This window comes from Rhagoletis zephyria, unplaced genomic scaffold (genome assembly GCF_001687245.7).
Source record: "Rhagoletis zephyria isolate East Lansing unplaced genomic scaffold, Rhagoletis_zephyria_1.1 Rzeph_scaffold_00404, whole genome shotgun sequence".
Classification (NCBI taxonomy): domain Eukaryota; kingdom Metazoa; phylum Arthropoda; class Insecta; order Diptera; family Tephritidae; genus Rhagoletis; species Rhagoletis zephyria.
In genome coordinates this window covers 81,740-108,140 of record NW_016157488.1, presented here as the reverse complement: position 1 = coordinate 108,140, position 26,401 = coordinate 81,740, and the positions used below count along the sequence as shown (strand labels likewise).

The following is a 26,401-nucleotide window of genomic DNA, read 5'->3' as shown; positions in this document are numbered from 1 at the left end:
CCACAATCTTTTATTTATACAGCATCCAAAATTTTATGATCCATGATGTATGGCCCTTAAACATAGTAACCATATATTGGCAGTAAGAGCTGTGGCACGGCCGATGATAATACTCACAATTTATGAAACTTCAAAAAATTGTATTATCCGTCAAAAGTTGTTTATTGAAACTACCTTCTTTTTTGTATCATGGTTCAAACCAAAACCGCGTATCAACATAATGCAAAACTGCGTATGTGAGGCTGCATAAATTATTTCCTAGAGAGTAAAAACACTCATATTTCAGAATTGTTCTCTTTTTATACCCGAGCGCACTTGTGCACAAGGGTATTATAACTTTGTTCACATAACGGTTGTTTGTAACAGCCAAAACGAATCGAGATAGATATAGACAAATGTATACATAAATGATCAGAATGAAAAGCGAAATCGAATAAGCGGTGACTGTCTGTCCGTCCGTCCGTCTGTGCACACGATAACTCGAGTAAAAATTGAGATATCTTAACGAAACTTGGTACGTGAACTTCTTTTTGGCGTAGGACGGATGGTATTGGAAATAGGCAAAATCGGACAATAACCACGCCTACCTCCCATATAACGGTAATTTCCAGAAATACGAATACTGCGATATTTTAGTAACTACTGAAGATTTTTCACTCAAAATTGATATTTACAATAAGTTTTAGACGAAAAATAAGAATATTATAAAGATTTGGAAAATGGGCGTAGCCACGCCCACTTATGGCTACATGTAACCCCTATAGCAATGTCTTCCAAACTTGGCACAATTATTGGCCTTGGTACAGCATACCAAATGGCCGAAATTTTTAAAAATCGGGCAATAACTACGCCCACATCTCATATAACGGTAATTTAGAGAAATACGAAATCTTCGATAAATCAGTAAATATTGAAGCTAATTTATTCAAAATTGATGCTTGCAACAATTATTTACCAAGAAACACGTTTATGATAAAATTTTTTAAAATGGGCGTGGCACTGCCCACTTATGATCACATATATGTATCTCGGTAACCGTTTGTATCAAACTCAGTATGGTTATTGTGCTTGCTACATAGAAGAAAAAGTTGAAAATCATTGAAATCGGATTAAAATTGAGGCCGCTTTTCATATAATGGTAAACTTCAGAAATCCTTGTCACTTCAATATTTCGAAATTTAAGGACGCTAATTTACTCAAAATTGATACATACACCCACCCCGGCTTACCATGTAGCGGTAGTTTTCGGAAAGGTGAAAAACATATATTTAATACTTGCGCCGGGTATTTAATGTTCGGCTCCGGCTGAACTGACTTTCTTACTTGTTTATAAATCAATCGCATTTCTTCCTAGCATATTTCTGGACGGATGGATAAGGCTTGAGCCAAAAAATGTCAGTTACGCGGTTTTGCAGAACGACGATACGCGGTTTTGTACTTTAAACTACGATATGAAAGTATAATTTTGATCACTTTCTTCACGCGTTCTGAACCCTAGTCATCCACCCCATTTTCGAAATTATGAAGGCGGCATANAAAGTATAATTTTGATCACTTTCTTCACTCGTTCTGAACCCTAGTCATCCACCCCATTTTCGAAATTATGAAGGCGGCATAATTTTAAAGTCCAACATATTCCACATCTTTGAATGTACTGATAAAAGGAGTGTTCGCTATGCAAAAAATTTGTACAAGTTGGTACCAATTGTTACCAAATCGTGTTCGTTTAGCCAAAAACCTAGTAAAACTTGCAAGGAGAGGACACAATTTTGATATTTCATTTGGAGGGGAAGTTGCAAATTCGTGCTGGGAAAATAGTTGCGTTTTTTTTACTCATTTCCAGTAAAATCCAGTAAAAGTTTTTACGAATTTTCATGTTTTGGCGTTTTCGTACGCAAAACTTGCAAAGTAGGGGAAATCAATTTCTCTCTCAAGAGAGCGAAAAATTACAGTTGAAGTTGCAAGTTTTTACTGGATTTTACTGGATAAATTTTACTTGTAAGAATTTTCCAGTACGAAAAACTGCTGATCGCATGTTGCTGGATGAAATTTAAACTAATAAGGAAACTGTTTGTGGGTTTTTATTGTTGAATTTCACAAAATAAACCTATTTAAATACAAAATATATTGTTGTATTATTAGGAATTTGCTGCGAATAAACAACCAATTTATCAGCTGTTCATGAAACTTGCAAATTATTACTGGAAAAGCGAAGCGAATTCTTAGAAATGAAGTTACTGGAGAGTTGCTGGCAAGTTACTGGATAATTTGTAAAAAAAACACAACTAATTTTTGCCAGTAAGAATTTGCAAGCAGGATTGTGGCACACGGATGCATTTTTGTCAACATTAATTTGAATCAACAAGTTTGTTAAATTTAAAAATGAACAATCTTGCTGCGATTTACTAATGAAAGAAGTATGAAATATTTGTTTATTCAATTAATTTAATTAACTCCAAACATTTGAAAGGTACCCGACTGAAAAAGTTGTATTCGTAATCGGAACGCACTCGACAGCGCTGTCGATATAGGAAATCCGACAGTGACTTCCACAAAGAAATTGAAGCGTATGTTGAAGAAAGTCCTGTTTTCAATTCCTCCTGAAATAATTTAAAAATTCATTATGCTCGAAATGCAACCGTGGACGCCAGCTGGCAGTGAAGCTTGCAAATGTTTGCTAATTCCTGTTCGCGCAAAACTTAGTAAGTTTCTCTCTTTGGGAGAGTAAGGTACCTTATTCTCTGAATTTTGTTACTGGCTAATTCTTACTGGTAGTTGCATAGCGAACACTCCTAATATATTCTGCTTTCAAAAAAATATTTTTTCTAGTGATCAGGTAGCATGAATTTGATGAAATATCATAATTTTATTAAAAGCCAAATGGTTACCAACAACAACGAATGTCGTTAAATGGAACTACCTTCTTTTTTACCTTCTTACCTTCCTTTTATTAGCTCGGGATGTAACTATGTAATATTGATGCGCCTAAAAGATGCAGCGATTTCTATTCTCAAGTTACATACCTGGTGACAGTACGAATGGCAATTATAATAGGGAGGTTTTAGTTTTTTAAACTATAATTTTATTTTAATCACAGAAATTTTCATCGCAAAATTCCATGGCGGGCATTCAAATCAATCAGAAATTTACACTTTGGACCAGAATATGTGCNCACCCTCATTGCGGGAGTCGTGTCGAATGCAATTCGTTTTTCGAGATTCGAATCGTATCGAAAATTTCACGTCATTGCCTAAAATTTCCACTCGACTAGTGTATTAAAACGGAAAAACTTGGCAGCACTGTACAATTTTCGACAATTTTCGTCGTTTATTTATTTCAGCACGACAGTAGGCAATGCCAATGTTGTCGAGCCGTACAATTTAGCCTAATTTGCGACTTACACAATGAGGCTGTATAATTTTATTTTTATCATGGTTCAAACCATGAATATTTCAAATAAAAAAATTTTCATTTGTTTATTTTGAATTTTTTTAACATTAGAATAATTTTTACCTTTAAATATTTTTATCATGGCCAGAAGCGATCAGATACAGATAACAGATCAATTAGCACCAGGGGTAATAAGTACGGTGACCATCCGTCCTGTATTATACGGGACAGTCCTCTTTTTTGACCAATTGTCCTGGTAATTTCTTTATTTTATACGGGACGCCAAATGTTCTGTATTCCTTTTCACGCCCTGTATTTGTCCCGTATTCAGTGTTCGGCATTTCGATGCCTTAACAACCCATTAAAATGGCATGTCTATGAAACAGTTTTAAGTGATGTTGGTATATGATTGTAATTTTCTCCATAAACAGTTATTAGTTTCTAATCTGAATGCCTGTGATTCGAATAGAAAAATGCATACGTGACCAAAATATAAATTAGGACTCGACATTTTAGTAACGTTTGGCTATTTTCATTTTGTTTATTTTATGTTTCTTATTTTTTTATGGAAGTAAGGTTTTCTTCCTAACAAAAACCATATAAAAAAAAATTTCCGACTTTGTGCAAAAACTATAAAAATTAATTCTGCAAAGTTTCACCAAACTTTCAAACTTTTTGATCAGAATCTTTTGAAGGTTTGTAGCTCATTAAAATTCATTATAATAAGGTGCAAGTGCAATGTGTTCTGCTCATTTGCTTCTCTTTTAAAAATATTATCGAACATACTTCGTACGAAAAAAATGCGTAACACCGTCAAAAAAAATATAAATCCAAAAATTGACGGTATATCCTAGCTACTTCGAACTAGCATTTTATTGTATTAAAATTTAAGGAATTTTTTGTAACAAATTTTGTGGAGAAAAAATCTCGAGAAAAATATCCTATAGGTTTGAGATGTTACTTTAAGGATGCTCTTTCAGCTCTAATACACTTAGGATCATTGAAGAAGGTTTTAAGATCTGTTAGCTTGTGTGGAAAAAATTGCAAAATTATTTTTTGTCCCGTATTCGGCCCCCATAAATATGGTCACCGTAGTAATAAGTGACATAGAACGTTTTGCAGTACCACCGACGATATAATCAAAATGAGCTTGGAAATAGTTTTGTGTTTTCCGACAATCTTTTTGGGTAAATGCACCTATGAAGAACGGTGTGCGATATGCATAATCCAATAAATAAACTATCATTTTGGTTTGCTGAGCAGTGTATTTTTAATTATAAGGACAAACATCTTGGGCTTACAATAATGTTGTGAAGGAATTCATATCAAATGTTGTAATTGCAAGTAAATATCACGTCGAAAAGGATTCGTCGTTAGCAATTGAAAAGGAAGTTTACGGATTGCATCAGGTACATTTTCATGCAGGTCCAATCTGCCTGGATGGTAAACATTGTGATCTATGATCCATTCATAGTCAATACCTTTATTTTTAAGATCGATTAATTCTGCAAACGAAGGATATTCGCCCAATTCGAGCATAGAAAACCTGTGATAAGCACAAACAAAACATTTGAACATTTTTTCTTTCTTTCTTAAATTTATGTCTCACGTTGGGATATCTTCTCGAAGGTGATGTAGTCTTTTATCTCCCTGAAAATAAACAGATTCACAAATATTTAGTGTATGGGACATTACAAATGTCCAGGTGTATATATGTATGTGCATATGCATATGTATATCTTCCTGTATTACTGAAACATAAACATAATTTTACAAAATCAAATTTATTTTTATTAGCTCACAAAAACAAATATATATTTTGTGTACCTTAAACCCTTAATGCTCACAATAGCATAATAAAATCACTTATCTTGTAAGTATGTAATACAGTACGTAACAGAGAAAACAAACAAAATTCTTGTCATCAAACTTAAAGGTAGTATATGTATACAAACAAACAACTGACTAGTTAGTTCATTTACGTAAAAATAATTGGATTAGAATTATTCACATATATATATACTTAGCTAAGTTAATGAAATCTATTCACCTTATCGAATTTTTGCCATTCTTCGTCATAGAGGGCGAATCCCTTTTCAACTAGCTCTCTATTTATTTGCACAACGTCGGTTCCATTAGTATCACATAAAACCATGTATATGGTCCGTTTCTGAAAGATTAGTAATAAAGGATAACATATTGGAAAGAAATTACTTAATTAAGAGCTACCGTGTCGTTTATTTCAGAGATTTGTCCGTAAAGCATCAACTCACAAGACATTGACAGAAAATAGTGTATAGATTCTTGGCACCAGTGCAAATTTTTGGGTCTAATGTGCGATAGAGACCCACGAATAGCTTGCTTTGGCAAAATTGCAAAAGCAGTGAGCAAGAATTTAATATTTTCAATTGCTACCTCTGAAACTGTGCCATAATCTACAAAGGAAACCTGAAAAAAATGTTTATACTAATCAATTCTATTAACACAATTTACCTTAGTTTTATTATCAATGACTGAAGATAAGACCTCTGCTCGATGCCACAGACCTTTGTACAATGCAGCGCACACCTGTCCAGGACAAATGCACACTCGTGGAATACAAAACTCCTCAGGTTCAAGTGAAGTATAAAATCGTCTAGAATATATTCCAATTTGGACACATTGAGTTAAAAATCAAATATTAGTAATTCTTACTCAATTTGAAGCATTAGCATGTCCAAATCATGATGCTCCTTATAAATATGAAACCAAAACTTAAACGGGCTGTGAATCTAAAACAGAATAATATTTAGTACGATAAAAACTTACATTTTTTAAACTATAGTACCTCTGAAATAAATATTCCAATGATAGAACCACGTCGAACATTGTCTGGTATCTTATATTGTGGTATCACTTTGCCAAATGTCATGGTATTTTCAGGAAAATCCATTCGGAATACTAAATTGTTCTATAAATTTATCACCAATAATAGTAGATTAAGCCTAATACTGAATTTATTGAAATTAATTATACTTACAGCGGCATATGCTGGAACTGCTTCTTCCATTTCATCAATTCGCCTTTTCTCATCGATTGATTTGTTCAACTCAAACACCTTTGGTGTGGTACACACGTAATTTTTCGATATTACACTATAATTTAGCATCTTTCTGTTCACTTTTTGTGGGAACTGGATAACTGGCATGGGTTGACTTTCACTTTCTTTTTCTTTACTTAACTGCTGCAACGAACCTGAATCGGGCCCATTACCGTGAATTGTACAATTTTCCATGAGTTTCTCAAAAGAGAGGTCAAGATCCTCTGCTGGTGGTTTAGTGGTGTCTTTAGGTAGTTTTTCTGGCTCATTTTGCATGGGTCTTGATTTTTCATTAGGGAGCGCATACGACTTTACGGATTTTGCTATTGGCGTTTGATTTGTTTCACTGTTTGACGTTTTTGAGCTTAATCCAACTGTTTGCATTCCACTTAAGTGCCCACTTGTTCTTTGAAAATTTCGAACTATGAACGCTGCAGGTAAATCGAGCGCCTGACATTTAATTACAGTATTCCTTGGTGTGCTGCGAGACGCAGAATGGCTGAAGCGTATATTGCTTGTGGGAAGACTATCACCAGTGTATCGTTTAGAAACCGGTTTCTGTCCCGCAGAACGCGACTTGTTAAAGTTGGTAAAATCACATTGAGAAACGCGTAGTCTCGGTGGTTTGGCTCTGGTCCGTGTTCTTGTTTTCCTTTGCTGACATACCATTTTATGAATATGATCAGATTTTTCGTTAAGCACTATGCAAACTGTAGCTGAAAGGCCACTCCCATACACCTTTAAAAACATAACTTTAAAAAAATCTCAGGCCGATAATTAATACCTACATTCACTGTATCAGGAATAGAACGAAGGAATGCCTCTAATGTTTGAAAACCAAGCTTTTTATATGGAATGGGCGACCCCTCGGTACTACGATAGTCACGATTAAGTGCGTCTACACTCATGGCATCAGGAGAGGACAACACAAGAGATTTGATGATAGCTTTTACTTCCTGAAGGTAACTCAGCTCCATTTTCTCAAAGCAGTGAGGAAGGCAATAAAACTAAAAACGTACACATGGATTGAAAATTTTAACTGTAAACAACAAGAATGAGGTGTGCCCGGCGATTTTCCTAGTTATAAGATTTTGTTATCGCCACCGTATATACAGTAATGCTTGAAACACAATAACATGCGAACTGCGAAGATCGCCGAATTGGGAACTGCCGTCGTTCACCGTTCGCACTTCTATTTCGCCTACTTTAACAGAATTAGAGCGCTAGCGAAACCAGGTGATACCATTTCGTCGCACTTATAAGTTAGGTGACCATATAAATGATGAAATATAAGTCTAAGGCAAGGGGGAATTATTATAAATTATTTTATTTTAANTTCGCCAAATTGGGCACTGCCGTCGTTCACCGTTCGCACTTCTATTTCGCCTAATTTAACAGAATTAGAGCGGTAACCAGGTGATATCATTTCGTCGCACTTATAAGTTAGGTGACCATATAAATGATGAAATGATAACAAATATAAGTCTAAGGCAAGGGGGAATTATTATAAATTATTTTATTTTAAGCCAGAATTAACGATTCGATCACTGTATTTTTCAACCATCACAAATAATTCGTGTTACATGCCACCTTTGGCGTGTACTGCCGCCATCGCCCAGCAAAGCGATAGAAATAAATCTATCGCCACGAAACGCCGACGAGCGAAGTTCGCATATCGCATTGGCTGTGTTCAATTTCATATGCCGGCGCAAGAATGATAGAATACAAGATTGCGCCGTCCTGGGCGTTGACATTTGTGTACCACAAGTAAACAAAGAATAGAGCGAAAAGAAGAACGAGTTGAAACTGCCAAAGCGGTTCACAAAATGCAGCGATTCGTCCCAGCGCTACACTTGCATCTACGCTTCTTGCATCTTGGCGGCTGTCGCACTTTAACACACAGCACTTCATTGTATTAGTTTTTACGCAGTCTTCAACTCAAAAATCGCTCACAAATTGCAAATTAACACAATTTAAACTGATTTTACACTTATAATTAAAATTTCTTTTGCTGATTTGTAAACAAAGGTTTATTTACAAGTTACCACAACTGTCAAAATCGGCAAAACCAAAGTAGCGGTACCACTGACGGCGCCACCTTTGTTCGCTGCACCGTGGTTTCCACTTTTCTTTACTTTTACATTTGGCATTTCGCACAAACAATCGATAAAACTAGGAAGGACACCGAAAAGTTATCGGTTAAATCTGAGATTATTTTATAATTACAGATCAACAAGGGACGAATTTTATATAGCTAATCTCTTGTTCTGATTACAGATTAGGGAGTTAAGCTCGAAAATGAGTATAATCTACTTATATGTGAACCTAGTATTACTAAACAGTACCCAGTTTCGCAATTTTTTTGTTACAAATTCAGAAAAGTACTATAGTGAACATCTACAATGTTGAGCTGAATGAGACGGTATTTTGCAAATAACTTTTGGACGGTTTAAAAAAATCAGGTTCCGCCTTCGGATTCTTAATACTGGCAAACGCGTCGTTTGATGTCCCTTTCGATTATTTTGCATAAATTTTCGGTGGTGACCATGAAGTGCACAATTACCAAGGGCATAAATAACAAAAAAAATCTCAATATATTATTTAAGGTGAGTCGAACAAATGATGCAATAATACAAAGTGTTATCGGTTGGCAACTTCTCGCTCTAATTCCGCCATATTGACTGCCTTAGGTGAAACAGTGTTACTTCATTAACAATTCTTTGCCTAATAATATAGTTGATTTTTTTAAATATTTTTTCTCAGTATACACATTTTGTTTTCTTAAAAAAGTGTTTTATCTTATTTTATTTCATTTCATTACGAATATACTATAAAAAAGCAAATTTTGTTTGGAAGAAAATATGAAATTTTATATTTTTCCCACAAATGGGTATTTATATCTTCCCGTTTTTCTTCTCATTCTACTGAGCTAAGGCAGTGTCAAATCGAGCTGTCACAACTGATACCACCTTGTATTATTGCATCATGAGTCAAACGCATGAACCAACGACATAAGATAGCGCAATCCGCCATCGTTGTATTTGTAATCGAATTTCAGAAAAAAGTTTTCGTAGCGTTTTTGATGTTTTCCCGTTTTGTTTACATCGTCTTCTATCGCTTCGGAATGGCTTTTTTAGCAATTTGTATGCTTTATGAGCGATTTTAATTTTAATTTTGATTTATTAAAAATTTATGATATAAAATGAAGTGCTTGGTGATTGGAACAAGTTTGTGCGTTTGTTTGGTCAGCCAAAAAGCCTTTCGTGAAAAGTGGGTGCACGTTTGTGGCCAGAACGTTGGCAATGAAAAATCGACCCGTGCAGATGATATGCGATTGTAAAACACTCTCAATCATGAAATCCACATTTTATGAACTTTTTTTTGCCAATTGTCATCAAGTTTCACCTCGTATATTTTATAATAAATACCAATTTAATCGCACCCAATCACCGCGCCTTTTTCGTTTTCTTTGTTTGTTTCCATTCTTAGGCAAATGTCAAAAACGCTCAGAAATTTACTTTTTTCATTCTTTTCCGATTGCGTGATCTTGTTAGTTGGTTTATGAGTCAAACGTACCGAAAGAAAGTCGGAGAGTCTCCTTAAATTCGATGTTTAAAACATCGGTAAAACTTCCATCGATGTATCGTCATTTTCGCGATGTTACTGCAGAACTTCACAGGCAAAGAACGTGAATCTATAAGAAGAGACAACACGTTATAATTGTAGCGAGTGTGAACATCAGGAGCGTGCCTTCTCTTTTCATCAAATCAAAAAACGTATTTATGCAAAAGAGAAGGCGCGCTCCTGATGTTAACACTCGCTGATTGCAAGTTTATGTGTTTGAGCATTTTGATGCCTTGAAATAAGCATTTGCCGCATGACTCCACCAGACAACATTCTCTCAATTTCGGTGTTTAAAAACATTTAAATCTTTAAAAAGCTTGCTGAAAAACTTTATAAAACGTAATCATAAATAATCGAATAGGGAACAGATTTTTATTTGGATTTAATATCAAAATTTCATCGATGTTATCACCAGCCGCTTTCTTTCAAATGAAAATATGGCTGTCAAATTATCGAGTTTCCTGCAATGATGTCAAGCAATAAGCGCTGACTATTTTGCTGCCCGTGATCCAACTACACAAGATCTGACAAGATGAAGCAAAAAAAGTAATTTTCGGGCTGACGTTTGTAATTTCGGCGCCAATGTTACTATCTTTGAAAAGTAAACAAAGAATATGAAGACGAAGCATAAAGAAAAAAATGCAAGCAATTTTGTAGCATTATTTCTGTACGTGTTTTTGCAACCAATCACCGCCCACTTCCTTGTAATTACATTTGCACAAACAATTTATTGAAAATCGCTTAAATATCACTGAAAGCGCATGATTTAATTTTTCATGATGAGCAGCCCATGAGAAATGGGCGTTCTCCATTGGAAATTTATTTTGTAACGTGCGTAGCACGACATCAGTGTGTTCCTGTGGAGACAGGGCCTTAGTAAATTGTAAACATCGATGCCAAATATAGAAAATTGAACCGATATTATCGATGTTTGAAAAACATCGATACTTCGTTTGCATATATATTTGTTGGACGGTCTCTTTCTTTTACTTCCTTTTCTTATCAAGCGAGCAGCAAAATGTCGAAAAGAGGTAAAAATAATCGGAGAAAATCGTGAAATTTATACAGAATACAAAATAAAATATTGTGAAATTCGTTAAAATGAATATGTTTGAATGTGATATAGAAAATATTTTTATTGTGAATTGCAGGACGTGGTGGTACCGCGGGAGGAAAGTTCCGCATTTCCCTCGGTTTGCCAGTGGGCGCTGTGATGAATTGCGCCGATAATACAGGTACATAGATGAGTTTGTTCGTCTATGTGGGTTGATTATGATGATTTTATTAAAATTTCTACTAGGTGCTAAGAATCTGTACGTTATTGCTGTGCATGGTATACGTGGTCGATTGAATCGTCTGCCCGCTGCTGGAGTTGGTGACATGTTCGTCGCTACCGTGAAAAAGGGCAAACCTGAGCTGAGAAAAAAGGTACGTGTGTATTATGCTCACAGAAATTTAATTTGCATGCCTATTTGCTCATTTTATGTTGGAAATATTTTGCCTTATCCTGAGTTTCGCCTGAAAAAAATTCACCCGAAAATTTGTCATCTGTCCATAGTAAAACCATGGAAACCAAAAGTAAAAAGTGAACCGGTTGGGGAAAAATTAAACTCCTGATAAGGCTGATTGAGTTCCAAAAACAAGTGTGGCAATATGCTCGCTGTGTTTGAGTTCCGCTCGCTTAACCCGAATTTTTGTATGTAAAAGCAACAACAAAGGTTGCAAAGATGGACTATGAGTTTGGTTGTACCTCATTAATATGGTTCGTTGCGCCACTCGTCAAGTGTTGGCGAATCGGTGGTTGCTAATGTAATTAAATAAATGGGGAAATGTTCGGTTATTTGTACAATGGTTTTGGTTGGGTGGCAGAGGAGGAGGCGAAGTGACACCTAAAACCCCACTCATTAGCCATCTTATAAAGTCAGTATGTAAATTTTTCTTTGGATCGGGCCACTCATTTGGACACAATCGGCTCTATNATGATTAATTGGTCAATATTAAAGTCGTAAAGCATGTTCTTACTAATCGAGTAAAGTGTAAAGTGAAGGGGAATACAAAAATGTATTGAAGTGGCTGCTTTAAGGAGAATAGGAGTGATAAATATTCGCTAATTTCCGAATTATACAAAAAAGGGCATATTTCAAACCCAATTGGTAACTAAATTAGTGACCAAAATTTACAAAAGTGAGTGTTAAAATAATGCGTAGACCCTTGACTACAAATGCCGAATAGCCCGAAATTAAAAAATTATAAGCAAAACAAAAACAATTTTTCCCAATTGGTTTTTGTTTTGCTTGTTAAATTATGGGAAAGATTTATTCACAGGGAATTGGCGATAGGGCTGAATAGCTCGAAATCATTGGACAAAAAACTAAACCGCACGAAAAGTCACCCTTCCCATCTCTGACCCGGCTAGGGACTACCGTGCCCATTTTAAAATGGGGTAAGCATTTTGACAGAATGTTAACTCTGGTTATGCCATTCACAAGCGGAAAAATTATCTTTCATTATGGTTTCTGGAAATGTTCGAAACATTCGAGAAAGATGATGTTAATTGAAAACAATAATTGCATTTTATTTGTCCAAGCTGAACATTTCAAAGCATGTATACATAGTCTGCAGTGGCCGAGCGAGTAGAGGAGCGTGCCACTATTTGTTAGCTTTATAAAGGTGCCCGGTTCGAATTTCGTCAGGTCTTTATTTATTTATTTTTCGAACCATGAAAAAGCATCTGTGAAGTGCAGAAGGAAAGCATTTTTAACGAAAAATTCAATCAGATAAGTTTCAGAAAAACAGCCAAAAACGTATCCGTTTCTCAACACTTGTCTGTACATACGTTTCTGCCGCACACGATAGTGGGAAACGGAACGTCAAAGTATCCGAAAATGGAATCCGTCAACGGACAAAAATATGCATTCCATACAAGAATAGTCGCGTTCCAGATGCTTCACGATTTGCAGGTTTTTACAGGAAGCCGTTCCAGGTGACCACCTTCCATAAGGTTTATTAATGGAGAAAACAGCTGTTCCTGCAAATCCTGTAAAACCTGCAAATCGTGAAGCAGTCTTGCAGTCTTCAACTCAAAAATCACTAACAAATTGCAAATTAACACCATTTAAACTGATTTTTCACTTATAATTAAAATTCTCTTTGGCGCTGATTTGTAAACAAAGGTTTATTTACAAGTTACCACAACTGTCAAAATCGGCAAAACCAAAGTAGCGGTACCACTGATGGCGCCACCTTTGTTCGCTGCACCGTGCATTCCATACACTTTTTTTATCGAAAATTCCCTTGATCCGAATTAATTTTGGTTATAACTCTAGGACTTAATCCGGATTAGCTGCAGTTAATTTCCGAGGTGATTCCGAATTAACGAGTTGATCCGGACCAACGCAGCCGTCTGCTTCAAGATAGTTGAAGATTTCAAGGAATCTTATTTATAAAAAAAAATGTTCATGCTTTTTTGACTGAACTTATTAAATATGAGTTCGTACTGTGATCGTTCAACATAAAATTTTTGAAGTAGGCAAATATTGAGACAAAGTATCCAAGATCCATTGTTTTCTGTCCCACTAAAGGCATAGGCATGATAAAAAAAATAGGAACGTAGAACGTTTGCAAGCAATTTAATTTTAAAATTTTACACACAAACTCACACACATTCTCATTTTCAATCGCAAACAAAAACTACTTTACAAATCCTTTTTTTACTCTCAATTTTGTATGATTTTAAACAAGGAATATTAAACAAGGTAGAAGTGATTTTCACATTTCTCTCTTTTGAACACCGACTATAATGTCAAATGATGAATAACTTTTAACCCTTTTCAAGTTGGGAGTTTCTAATTTTCATTAAAAATTCAATTGCGTTCTTTGAGATAGTTTTGAATTGTGTAATTTTTTTTTTTGTTTTTCGACCATATGCATTTATAGATACATAAGCTCCATTTTTTTGTAAGTGAGCGACAAAAGAACGCTCAACTCGGGTAAAATTTCATTTTAGCTACTTAAGCTGCCCTGTTGGTAGCTGGCAAGAAACATGTGATTAGTTTAACGGGATTTAGATATAAAAACCAATTTAAATGAGTAATTATGCGAGGTATTTGCGTAATATATATATTCTTTTAAAATATAAGTCACGTATATAACCCATTCCCATTAACAATTCACAATAGAGCAATTTTTTCACTTACCAACACTNGTAAACAAAGGTTTATTTACAAGTTACCACAACTGTCAAAATCGGCAAAACCAAAGTAGCGGTACCACTGATGGCGCCACCTTTGTTCGCTGCACCGTGCATTCCATACACTTTTTTTATCGAAAATTCCCTTGATCCGAATTAATTTTGGTTATAACTCTAGGACTTAATCCGGATTAGCTGCAGTTAATTTCCGAGGTGATTCCGAATTAACGAGTTGATCCGGACCAACGCAGCCGTCTGCTTCAAGATAGTTGAAGATTTCAAGGAATCTTATTTATAAAAAAAAATGTTCATGCTTTTTTGACTGAACTTAAGACAAAGTATCCAAGATCCATTGTTTTCTGTCCCACTAAAGGCATAGGCATGATAAAAAAAATAGGAACGTAGAACGTTTGCAAGCAATTTAATTTTAAAATTTTACACACAAACTCACACACATTCTCATTTTCANTTAAATATGAGTTCGTACTGTGATCGTTCAACATAAAATTTTTGAAGTAGGCAAATATTGAGACAAAGTATCCAAGATCCATTGTTTTCTGTCCCACTAAAGGCATAGGCATGATAAAAAAAATAGGAACGTAGAACGTTTGCAAGCAATTTAATTTTAAAATTTTACACACAAACTCACACACATTCTCATTTTCAATCGCAAACAAAAACTACTTTACAAATCCTTTTTTTACTCTCAATTTTGTATGATTTTAAACAAGGAATATTAAACAAGGTAGAAGTGATTTTCACATTTCTCTCTTTTGAACACCGACTATAATGTCAAATGATGAATAACTTTTAACCCTTTTCAAGTTGGGAGTTTCTAATTTTCATTAAAAATTCAATTGCGTTCTTTGAGATAGTTTTGAATTGTGTAATTTTTTTTTTTGTTTTTCGACCATATGCATTTATAGATACATAAGCTCCATTTTTTTGTAAGTGAGCGACAAAAGAACGCTCAACTCGGGTAAAATTTCATTTTAGCTACTTAAGCTGCCCTGTTGGTAGCTGGCAAGAAACATGTGATTAGTTTAACGGGATTTAGATATAAAAACCAATTTAAATGAGTAATTATGCGAGGTATTTGCGTAATATATATATTCTTTTAAAATATAAGTCACGTATATAACCCATTCCCATTAACAATTCACAATAGAGCAATTTTTTCACTTACCAACACTACCCTTCAGGTCGCGTATTTTTTAACCGGACCTGAGCTCGGATAAATAGCCGAGTTTGTGTTGTTGCTTTGCGTGTATTTTGTCATTTAAGCGAGTGTTCTTTTGTAGCTCGGTTGCAAAAGAATGCACCTATACATATACAAAAATGAAAAGGAGCAAGAACTAAGACCGTTGCATTGTATGGAAAGTGGTGCAATACTTTAAGGCGCCTAGTTGCGAAGTTAGAAGACTAGGTTGCCTGAAGCACACGGAATTTCAGAACTGAGTAAGAGAATTTTCTTACAATAGGTCCATTCTTTTGCAATCGAGCTACNAGGTTGCCTGAAGCACACGGAATTTCAGAACCGAGTAAGAGAATTTTCTTACAATAGGTCCATTCTTTTGCAATCGAGCTACAAATAACACTCACATAAATGACGAAATACACGCAAAGCAACAACACAAACTCGGCTATTTATCCGAGTTCAGCCAGGTAGGTTAAAAAATACGCGACCTGAAGAGTAGTGTTGTTAAATGAAAAAACTGCTCTATTGGGAATTGTTACTGGGAAATTAGATAGGGAAATTTTTGTTTTCGTATATACATGATTTATATTTTAAATAAGTATATATATTACGCAAGTACCTCGCATAATAACTAATTTTTATTGTTTTTTGTGTCTAAATCCCGTTAAACTAATCACATGTCTCTTGCCAGCTACCAGCAGGGTTGCTTAAGTTAAGTAGCTAAGAGGAAATTTTACCCGAGTTGAACGTTCTTTTGTCGCTCGCTTACAAAAAAATACAGCAATTATTATGCATACATAACCACGTCAGGACCTAGATTTACACTGATATACATACGTATCAGGATTGTTGCGAATATTATTCCCAAATAAAAGTCCTTTCCGGATAATAAACAAACGGCTTATCCAAATTAAACAAGTTTGGTATCAAATGAAAGAGGACTTAAATAGCTTTAAAACTGAAATGCCTAAACGAGGAAAGCCACATATTGAAAAATATTTCAATAAAAAATGTTAATCACCATAGAACAAACCTGGTGTCAGGTATATGCCTTTTTTTAGTATAGAATTATAGAAAAATATAAATAGAGGTCGTTCGTTATTTCTGTTTAAAAGCTATTTCAGTCCTCTTTCATGTGATACCAAATTTGTTTAATTTGGACTGGCCATTTGTTTATTATCCGGAAAGGCCTTTTATTTTGGAATAATATTCGCAACAACCCTGAGGCGTATGTATAAGAAAACATTAAATTGTTTTTTTTTTATAAGTGGGGATGTTTTTTAGAAGTAAATATCTAACAAAACGCAAAAACATTGGGCGACTAGAAACAAATAAATGTTTAAAACAGTTTCATAAAACATTTATTTCATTTAATGACGTGGTNGTAAATGTTTAAAACAGTTTCATAAAACATTTATTTCATTTATTGACGTGGTTTCCTTTATGAGCAGCTAAAATTCTCTGAAAGTAATATTGAAGTAATACTTACAATTAGTATACGTACATACATATGTACGTATTTATGCTGATGCATTTCCATGATGAAATTATAAGCAGGTGAATTAATAAAATAGCTGCCCGTTTTATTTTCCTGACATGCGACTTATACAAATTTTTAAAAGCAAATTTTCAAATAAGATAAGGTCAAATCTTTCATCTNGTGTCCATATGTATATGTGCATATAAGATGCGAATGCAGCTAAAATTCTCTGAAAGTAATATTGAAGTAATACTTAAAATTAGTATACGTACATACATATGTACGTATTTATGCTGATGCATTTCCATGATGAAATTATAAGCAGGTGAATTAATAAAATAGCTGCTCGTTTTATTTTCCTGACATGCGACTTATAAAAATTTTTAAAAGCAAATTTTCAAATAAGATAAGGTCAAATCTTTCATCTCGCTCTTATTACTACACCTGGTATAATTTCACCATGATGAGGTTCAATTGATGCTAATTTGTAGCAAACATAGCACGCGCACCTCTTAGGGTTAATTTTTTATTTGTTTGTTTACAGTTTTTTTACATTATAACTAGCTACAAGAGAGTTCGAGCTAGTTGTCACTTCTATCTTGTTAAAAATGTCTTGATTTTAAAATGTTGGCTATCGCATGATAGAAAAATAGTAAGGTAAAGCCGTTCTCTCAATTCGTGAAGTTGCCAAACTTATTAAAATCATATAAAATTGAGAGAAAAAAAGGAATAGTTCGAAGTTGTTGTTTGAGGTTGAAAATGAGAAATTAAATTGCGTGCAAACGTCAAGAATTAGAAAAATTCCTCTCAGCGGTTTTACCTTCCTATTTTTTTATCATGGGCTTACAAGTATGGAATCCTATGCCCCTTTTTTTCTATTCTCTTTCTAACAACGGATGTGCCTGCCAAACAGCGGACGTGCCTGCCAAACTGAAAAGCTTGATGGCGGCCGTATTTGACAGGCACGCTTGATGATGCGAACGTGAAATGAAAGAAATGGAAGATGGATGACATGATAATGAAAGAATTATGAAATAGCAGAATGTCGAACCAAAACGGATTTCAAAAATCTGACAATGCGAATGACGTCAAAATTAAAGGAATGCAAGATAGCGAAATGTCGAAACGAAAGAAATATATGACAGGCACGTGTTCAAGGGTTTTGTACAACTAAAAGAGTTGTTGTGTTGCGCCATTCAATATTAAAAAAATTTTAATGTGGTTAAATATGCTTTTTTATTAAGTTGAAAAAACTACATATTACGCCAGCCAAAAAGTGTATACATAAATATATAGTATCTTGCTGTAAGATTTACTTATAAAAACGGTATATGCTTATGGCCTTATTCATAAAAAAATAGATTTAAGAGTTCTATACAGTGACATTTAAAAAAAGAATCGATTTGTTTACTTTTAAGGATTTGGGTATAACATTATTTAACTTCACTTTTTGTGCACCCATCTCTTTTTCTGTTTATTATTTTTAAATTTTTCTTTTTCTTAATACTCATTTGTCTGAGTTTCAATTACACCCATTTTGTGGTTGAAATGACTTGGTCGCCGGCAGGAACTAATCATTTTCTTCCAAAAACCAAAGCAGACGGGAAGGAAAAATAGTTGTTCATTAACGATTTGTCCGAAATATCGTTCTTGAAAAGCGCTACTGCTCACTAAATTTGTAAAATCGAATTTTTTTCATTTAATTGTTATATTTTTCTTCATTGTGGTAAATTTTCACATCATCACAGCAGCTGGCTGTCAAACCGAAACCAAAAAAGATACCAGAACATTCAGAGCGCAATCTTCTTTTCTATGATTGTTGTACTGCTACTTTGAATTTCTCAATTTTGACAATTCTGATCTAAAAGTAAACGAAACCTCAGAAACTTTAAATGCACTGAAATTCACTAATACCTACTTCCGCAAAAATCAATTTTTTTCGTATTTTCCTTGGTAAAAGTTATTTTAAATCATATATTTTTATCGCCTTATTCATAAAAAAATAAAAATTTTAAAAAGGTTTTTAAATTGCCGTTTGCGAACATTTTTCAATTTATAAACCTTTTTTAAAGCTACTTTAGTTTTTATGAATAAGGCTATTAGAATTTAGCACAATTAAAACACGTCCCTTATCGAAAAGTTTATTATAAAGAAAATTGGCTGTTCTCACATTTTCTTTCAACATCTAATTCGACTTTGTTTACTTTTTGTACAGATATGTCATCGCCGCCAGGACGGCGCAATCTTGTATTCTATGTTTCTTATCAAATATGCATTTATATCTAACTGTCATACTATTATGAATATTCATTAAAATCGTTTCAATTCGTAATAAAAGTAGTTTACATACTTCTAGTTTAAATATATTTTTTAATATAAACAAGCTTTTTAATTCTAAAATAAATCAACAATCTCAAGATTTATAAAAAATTTGTATTAAAAAAATACGTTCCAAAGCATCCCTGTTGATATCATAATTCAAATGCAAATTACAATAGACATTTTAATGCAGAAGATTTTCCGCGATTATCATCATACAAATTTATCATCTTGCTTGCCCGAATGTCGCTCTGGAAAGAAATATATTTAAATTTATATATTTTCTTAAAAATAAATGCAACTTTGCCTATTTTTCCACCGTTACATTTAATTTAAACTCTTTATTTCTCAATTTTATTAAGGAAGATTGTCGCATGTTTGAACAATGAAATTCAAGTTAGGTGATCAGTTTATTGAAATACAAGTGTATCACAATGTCAGACGAACGAAATTTAAAAAGATTTTAGTTTGAAAATACTTTTGGAGAAGGTCTAATCGTCGCTGAAATACAAAAATCCGTAATGAAAATCCAAAATTCACTTTTCGATTGCTTATGAAGCATTTCAGCGAATTGCAAGTTCCTATATCGATTTATACATTAAAAAAAATTGGGAAGTTACGACTTTTTTGCATTCCAGCGACGATGTGAGATAGGGCCTTTCTATATTAAGGTAAGGATATGTACGTAGGGCCTTTCTATATTAAGGTAAGGATATGTACGTATGTATATCTACTATACGAGAAGGCAGTTTTGGTGATAGCCATTAAATTTGCACAGTTCTTTGGAATAGGAGGTCAAATTAAATACCTTAGCTTGTAGTTTTATTTTTTAACTAAGATATTTTTTTGTCGGTATAAAGGGATTTGAAATTTGATGAAATTAAAGACCTTCACTATGCGAGACCTCTCATCACTCAGAAATGGCTGCACATTTTTAGATGAAGTATGGTGCACCGATCGCTTATAACTCTAACATTTCGAATATTTTTTACGTTTTTGAAATTCAATATTGGGTGTTTAATGCCACCGGGCTCAATACTGGAGGAGTGGTGATACATCAAGCGAGATTGTTGAGCATGATTTGGGGTGCCAGCAATTAACTACTTTAGTCGATGAAGAACGAGAGAATTATTTTTAAACCCAAGTGCGTGTGTTTATTCGCTGCACTTGGTTTTGGGCGGGAGTGCAATACAAGTGCGAGTGTGTGTTCGCTTTTCTTTGTTTATGCGGGAAATGCATAAGTCGCTTAAACATCCTGGGCCCCCCTAGACGACTTGTCGTCTAGTGGATGTAAATTAAGCCGCGAGCATCCGGCTCGAAGGACCATGAATAACTCAGTGTGAGGGCAGGACCAGGATGAATTTATTTGCATAAAAATTTATTAAAGCAAAAATGGTTTGGTTAGGCGTCGGAGCCAATGATAACCATCAGTTACCACCTCTGCATGGTTGTAAGTCATGCGGAGTCCTTACGGCTTGTAGCGCTGTGGCTTTGCCGCTTAAACTCTGTAAGAGTTTTTGGGGGTGTGCGTCAAGCGGAGTGTTGAGCACCGGTTATTTATTTAAGTTCAAAAATNTAAAATTGGGTAGGCGCCGTGGCCAATGGTAGCTCTTGTACCACCTCTGTTTGCTGAAAGTCATACAGAGCCCCAACAGCTTGTAGCGCTTTGGCTTTTGCTGTTTATAACCAGCCCGGAGGAGTGGTGATGCATCAAGCGAGATTGTTGAGCATGATTTGGGGTGCCAGCAATTAACTACTTTAGTAGGTTTTGTTCTGCGGCAGTTGAGAAGTGCATAAAAAAATGCATACCCAATGAAGAACGAGAGAATTATTTTTAAACACAAGTGCATGTGTTTATTCGCTGCACTTGGTTTTGGGCGGGAGTGCAATACAAGTGCGTGTGTGTGTTCGCTGTTCTTTGTTTATGCGGGAAATACATAAGTCGCTTAAACAACTGTATATAAAATTAAAGGGACTTAAATTTCCTATTAAATGCGACCAAAACATTTAAAATCCATTCGTTCACCGCAATGATCTCTATCGATATGTTTTTTTACCCGAGCGCACTTGTGCACAAGGGTATTATAACTTTGTTCACATAACGGTTGTTTGTAACAGGCAAAACGAATCGAGATAGATATAGACAAATGTATACATAAATTATCAGAATGAAAGCGGTGACTTTCTGTCTGTCTCGTCCGGCTGAAAATCGAAATACGAAATCTTCGATAAATCAATAAATACTAAATTCATTTTCATTCATTTCATTTATTCAAAATTTATGCTTGCAACAACTCTTTACCAGAAAGTACGTTTATGATAAGATTTTGGAAAACGGGCGTGGCAACGCCCACTTATGATCACATATATGTATCTCAGTAACCGTTTTACCAATTTACCAAACTCGGTTCGGTTATTGTGCTTGCCATATAAAAGCAAATCGTTGAAAATTATTGAAATCGGACTAAAATTACGGCCACTTTTCATATGACGGTAAATTTCAGAAATGCTTGAAACTTCTATATTTCGAAATTTAAGGACGCTAATTGACTCAAAATTAATACTAACAACAATCCCTTGAAAAGAAGTAACATTATTTGGAATTTTGGAAAATGGGCGTGATACCGCCCACATATGACTATATGTTTATCTCATTATGTCTAACTGAACGTTCTATCGAAGATGTTAAAAATAGGGGTAAAACCCACCCCGGCTTACCATGTAGCGGTAGTTTTCGGAAAGGTGAAAAACATATATTTAATACTTGCGCCGGGTATTTAATGTTCGGCTCCGCCCGAACTTAGACTTTCTTACTTGTTTTTNAAAAATAGGGGTAAAACCCACCCCGGCTTACCATGTAGCGGTAGTTTTCGGAAAGGTGAAAAACATATATTTAATACTTGCGCCGGGTATTTAATGTTCGGCTCCGCCCGAACTTAGACTTTCTTACTTGTTTTTTTTTTTGATTTGAGAATCGGAGGTATTCTGCATTTATGCCGTATTCGCAATCAAGCTTGATATAATTACAATTACAGTAATCGTATTGCTGTAGCTTTTGCGGGAATACCATTACAGTAATCGTAATCCTTAGTAATCAAAATGTAATCGTTATCATAAAGTGCCCAGCTCTGATACAAATGTACATACAAATCTATTATAATTTAACATCATTGAAGAATTCTAATGTTTAATTAATATCTGTATTTTTAGGTCATGCCAGCCGTAGTAATCCGGCAACGCAAACCATTCAGAAGGAGGGATGGCGTGTTCATATACTTTGAAGATAACGCGGGGGTGATAGTGAACAATAAAGGTGAAATGAAAGGTTCCGCCATAACCGGCCCTGTGGCGAAGGAATGCGCAGATTTGTGGCCTCGTATTGCATCTAATGCCAGTTCTATCGCCTAATTTCGAAAAGAATAATACCAACTCCTCATATTGTTTAATAAATTACATTTAAATATAATGTTTTATTATACAAATTATGTTTATCATTTAAAATTTATTTTGACGGTTCAGTGCGACGAGTAGGTTTAGGTCGTGAGATCTCCATTGAGATTATTCCAATGGCTGCTTCGAATAACGCATAGCATATTTCAAAAGTACAACCCTCTAAGGAGTCGCCGTTAAATTTTGTTATGATATCTCCTCGTTGCAATTTGTTATCTATCTCGGCATAACCCGACGGTATCTGAAAAAAAGAAAAATAGTACAAACTAAACAGAATCTAAGTAGCCTGACTTACCATTTCGGAAATTGTGCAACCACGATCATTTGGAGCCAATGAAAGGCCAAGATTTTTTCCAGGCTTCTTCATGAATTCCACGTTAAACTTTTCCACTTCTATTGAGTCTGCGCGGAACCCCTGGAATGTTACGAATTTCTCATAACACGTGTGGAATACTTGATGTACTTTTAGTGTTGTCATTTCGCTGCAATTTATTGGTCGGCTGTTGACCTCCACTATGTGATCGAAAATTTGAAGGCGTTTATCCGCAGCGAGTGCCCCTTCGGGGTAGATATGAGTTATGACGCAGCCAGTCTACGATAAAATGCATGTCGATAAATGAGTAAAAAAAGGGATTATTTATAAAAGTTATAATAGAGGGATTAGTTTGATAAAGTTATGTATATACATTAGACTGCATCACTCCCCATACAAAAAAAAAACGATACTGTGTTTCCATTGGAAATATAAAATTTATTATATTTTAAGATGTCCACCAAAATATTTCCCAAAAATATTAAGATTTACGTGCGCTGGGCCGATTTGAAAATACATCAAAAAATGGAGTTTTTTATGAATAAAAATAGTTTCTTAAGACTGGTTTTCACTATGTCAAATTCAGGGGCACTTGTGAAATAAGTTAAAACACATTGTCAAATGGGATCAGAAAGCGGTTTATCGATTGATCAATCAATCAGGATAGGTCTCTAGTCGAGTACCTGTGCTGCGAAATCGGCTATCTTGTCAGTTTTTGGCTCATAATATCATCGGTAAAGGTATGGATAAAGGAGATAGAGCTGTGTCGAAATATGTCGCCAAATTTTGGCGTCAAAATATGACGTAGTGAAAACCAGTCTTAAGAGACTTTTTTGAAAAAATCCCCTCAAATGACAAAACGGTTAAAGCTTAAAAAATTTGAATAAAAATATTAAAAAAAAATTAAAAAAATTTTCAACGGAATCGTAATAAGATTCTTGATGCTCATAGCATATTTCAAAAGTACAACCCTCTAAGGAGTCGCCGTTAATTTTTGTTATATCTCCTCGTTGCAATTTGTTACCTATCTCGGCATAACGCGACGGTATCTGAAAAAAAAAGAAAAATAGTACAAACTAAACAGAATCTAAGTAGGCGGACTTACCATTTCGGAAATTGTGCAACCACGATCATTTGGAGCCAATGAAAGGCCAAGATTTTTTCCAGGCTTCTTCATGAATTCCACGTTAAACTTTTCCACTTCTATTGAGTCTGCGCGGAACACCTGGAATGTTACGACTTTCTGATAACACGTGTGGAATACTTGATGTACCTTTAGTGTTGTCATTTCGCTGCAATTTATTGGTCGGCTGTTGACCTCCACTATGTGACCGAAAATTTGAAGGCGTTTATCCGCAGCGAGTGCCCCTTCGGGGTAGATATGAGTTATGACGCAGCCAGTCTACGATAAAATGCATGTCGATAAATGAGTAAAAAAGGGATTATTTATAAAAGTTATAGAGGGATCAGTTTGGTAAAGTTATGTATATACATTAGACTGCATCACTCCCCATACAAAAAAAAAAAAATCGATACTGTGTTTCCATTGGAAATATAAAATTTATTATATTTTAAGATGTCCATCAAAATATTTCCGAAAAATATTAAGATTTACGTGAGCTGGACCGATTTGAAAATACATTAAAAAATGGAGTTTATTATGAATAAAAATAGTTTCTTAAGACTGGTTTTCACTATGTCAAATTCAGTGGCACTTGTCGTGAAATAAGTTAAAACACATTGTCAAATGGGATCAAAAAGCAGTTTATCGATTGATCAATCAATCAGGATAGGTCTCTAGTCGTGTACCTGTGCTGCGAAATCGGCTATCTGTCAGTTTTTGGCCCATAATATCATCGGACAAGGTATGGATAAAGGAGATAGAGCTGTGTCGAAATATGTCGCCAAATTTTGGAGTCAAAATATGACAGTCTTTAGAGACTTTTTTGAAAAAATCCCCTCAAATGGCAAAACGGTTAAAGCTTAAAAAATTTGCATAAAAATATTAAAAAATTTTTTTAAAAATTTTCAACGGAATCGTAATAAGATTCTTGATGCTGTTTTTTAACTTTTTTCAAAGATTGGTATAAGAAAATCTTGAATAACTGAACCTAAACTATTCCGATTTAGACTTTTAAGTTATCATTGGAAAGGTATTTTCTCACCATTTTTATCTCTTTGCTAATAAACTCCTTCAAAGGATGAAAGAGAAAGGTAGGATAAACGAACATCATTGAAAGTTGAATTAAGATTTGTTGGTATTTGAAAAAAAAAAATTGGGACACGAATGACTTTTTTGCACAGAAAGAAAAAGAGGGAAAATACCTTTCTACTTAAATCCCATTAGTCTAAATCAGAGTAGTTTTGGTCCAGTTATTCAAGTTTTTCGTTAATCAATCTTTGAAAAAAGTAAAAAACAGCATCAAAAATCTCATTATTACGATTCCGTTGAAAAGATTTTTAAATATTTGTATGCAGATTTTTTAAGCTTAACCTTGTTTGTCATCTGAGGGATTTTTTTCAAAAAGTTCTTTAAGAAACTATTTTTATTCATAAAAAAACTCCATTTTTGGAGGTATTTTCAATCGGTCGGTAATCCCAGCGGAAAAACCGTAAATTTTTTTGGTGATGCAGTCTAATATACATATATACCTGTGGCCAGCTGATTAAGTTAAGTGACATTTTGACCAGTTTTGGCAACTTTTCTTTTGTTTATTTCATGCTTATATTTTTTTTTTATAAAAGTCTAGCACATTACATAACCAACACCACATAAATCCACATTTAAAGCTTCGTACCTAAATTACAATAATTTATTCAGAATTTTAGTTATGCAGCTTTTTATAGCCCATTAAATTTTAGTAGGTTAAAGTGTAAATTTCAAGACGCTAGGAAATTGCGTTAATTTTTAATTACTTTTTTGACTGATGGTGTTGTGTATTTTCTTCCATATAAAGAATACTACAACTACTCTTATATGTACGGTGACCATATTAACCAATGTAAAATAAAGGACATTTTTTTCAAAATTATTTGGGAATACGTACATACATACAACTTGTACGATAAAAGTACCTTACCCATATCGTAATTTAAATCAAATATTTACCAGTTAATTAACCGATTCCGGAAAATGAAGCCAAATCCTTTTCAAGGACTTCGTCATCCTTTGCAGCACACAGAGGTTCAAAATTGGAATGTAATGTTCGTAATTCACCGCAGTCTTCATTTTTCAACCAATTTTTACTAAAAACCAAAAAAAAATTATTTTTGTGAACCTTTTCCTATAACATTTCAAACATTTTTTGTAATTTTTTCGTTTTGGGGGACCATAAAATTGTTTTTAACTAGTCTTTGTT

The 26,401-nt window shown here is 34.4% G+C and overlaps 3 protein-coding genes across 4 annotated transcripts in view; 1 reads left to right on the top strand and 2 right to left on the bottom strand.

The window, feature by feature from the left end:
• Positions 1 to 4,622: 4,622 nt before the first annotated feature.
• On the bottom strand, positions 4,623 to 7,639 carry tej (tejas). 2 transcript variants are annotated; one of them, XM_017611426.1, is made up of 9 exons: positions 7,258 to 7,446; positions 6,410 to 7,207; positions 6,218 to 6,340; positions 6,085 to 6,161; positions 5,884 to 6,025; positions 5,620 to 5,838; positions 5,441 to 5,560; positions 5,000 to 5,040; positions 4,624 to 4,936 (listed from the first exon to the last, which is right to left on the bottom strand). In XM_017611426.1, the coding sequence occupies exons 1-9, from the start codon at positions 7,444 to 7,446 to the stop codon at positions 4,711 to 4,713; spliced, it is 1,935 nt and encodes a 644-aa protein (XP_017466915.1). In that variant the 3' UTR covers positions 4,624 to 4,710. The 2 variants fall into 2 exon arrangements, with proteins under 2 accessions (XP_017466916.1, XP_017466915.1); XM_017611427.1 differs by lacking the exon at positions 5,620 to 5,838 and having other exon boundaries at positions 4,623 to 4,936; positions 7,258 to 7,639.
• A 3,375-nt stretch (positions 7,640 to 11,014) lies between these two features.
• On the top strand, positions 11,015 to 22,764 carry RpL23 (ribosomal protein L23). The gene is made up of 4 exons (XM_017611425.1): positions 11,015 to 11,124; positions 11,245 to 11,328; positions 11,394 to 11,521; positions 22,490 to 22,764. The coding sequence occupies exons 1-4, from the start codon at positions 11,112 to 11,114 to the stop codon at positions 22,685 to 22,687; spliced, it is 423 nt and encodes a 140-aa protein (XP_017466914.1). The 5' UTR covers positions 11,015 to 11,111; the 3' UTR covers positions 22,688 to 22,764.
• Positions 22,716 to 26,401, bottom strand: part of inaD (inactivation no afterpotential D) — a gene marked incomplete at its 5' end in the record, with an annotated part of 75,488 nt that continues 71,802 nt past the window's right edge. The window contains 2 exons of the mRNA XM_017611424.1: positions 22,716 to 22,970; positions 23,025 to 23,321. Of these exons, the coding sequence (XP_017466913.1) occupies positions 22,782 to 22,970; positions 23,025 to 23,321 (486 nt within the window). The remainder of the gene's footprint in view (positions 22,971 to 23,024; positions 23,322 to 26,401) is intronic.

Bases quoted from the DNA above. Each gene is read 5' to 3' on its own strand.
- tej (XM_017611426.1), bottom strand. From the start codon at position 7,446: ATGGAGCTGAGTTACCTTCAGGAAGTAAAAGCTATCATCAAATCTCTT. The intron at 6,026-6,084 runs GTAAGAATTACT...AATATATTCTAG, and splicing joins ATGCTAATGCTTCAAATTGA to ACGATTTTATACTTCACTTG. The intron at 4,937-4,999 runs GTGAGACATAAA...TGCTTATCACAG, and splicing joins CTTCGAGAAGATATCCCAAC to GTTTTCTATGCTCGAATTGG.
- RpL23 (XM_017611425.1), top strand. The intron at 11,329-11,393 runs GTACATAGATGA...AATTTCTACTAG, and splicing joins GAATTGCGCCGATAATACAG to GTGCTAAGAATCTGTACGTT. The intron at 11,522-22,489 runs GTACGTGTGTAT...CTGTATTTTTAG, and splicing joins AACCTGAGCTGAGAAAAAAG to GTCATGCCAGCCGTAGTAAT.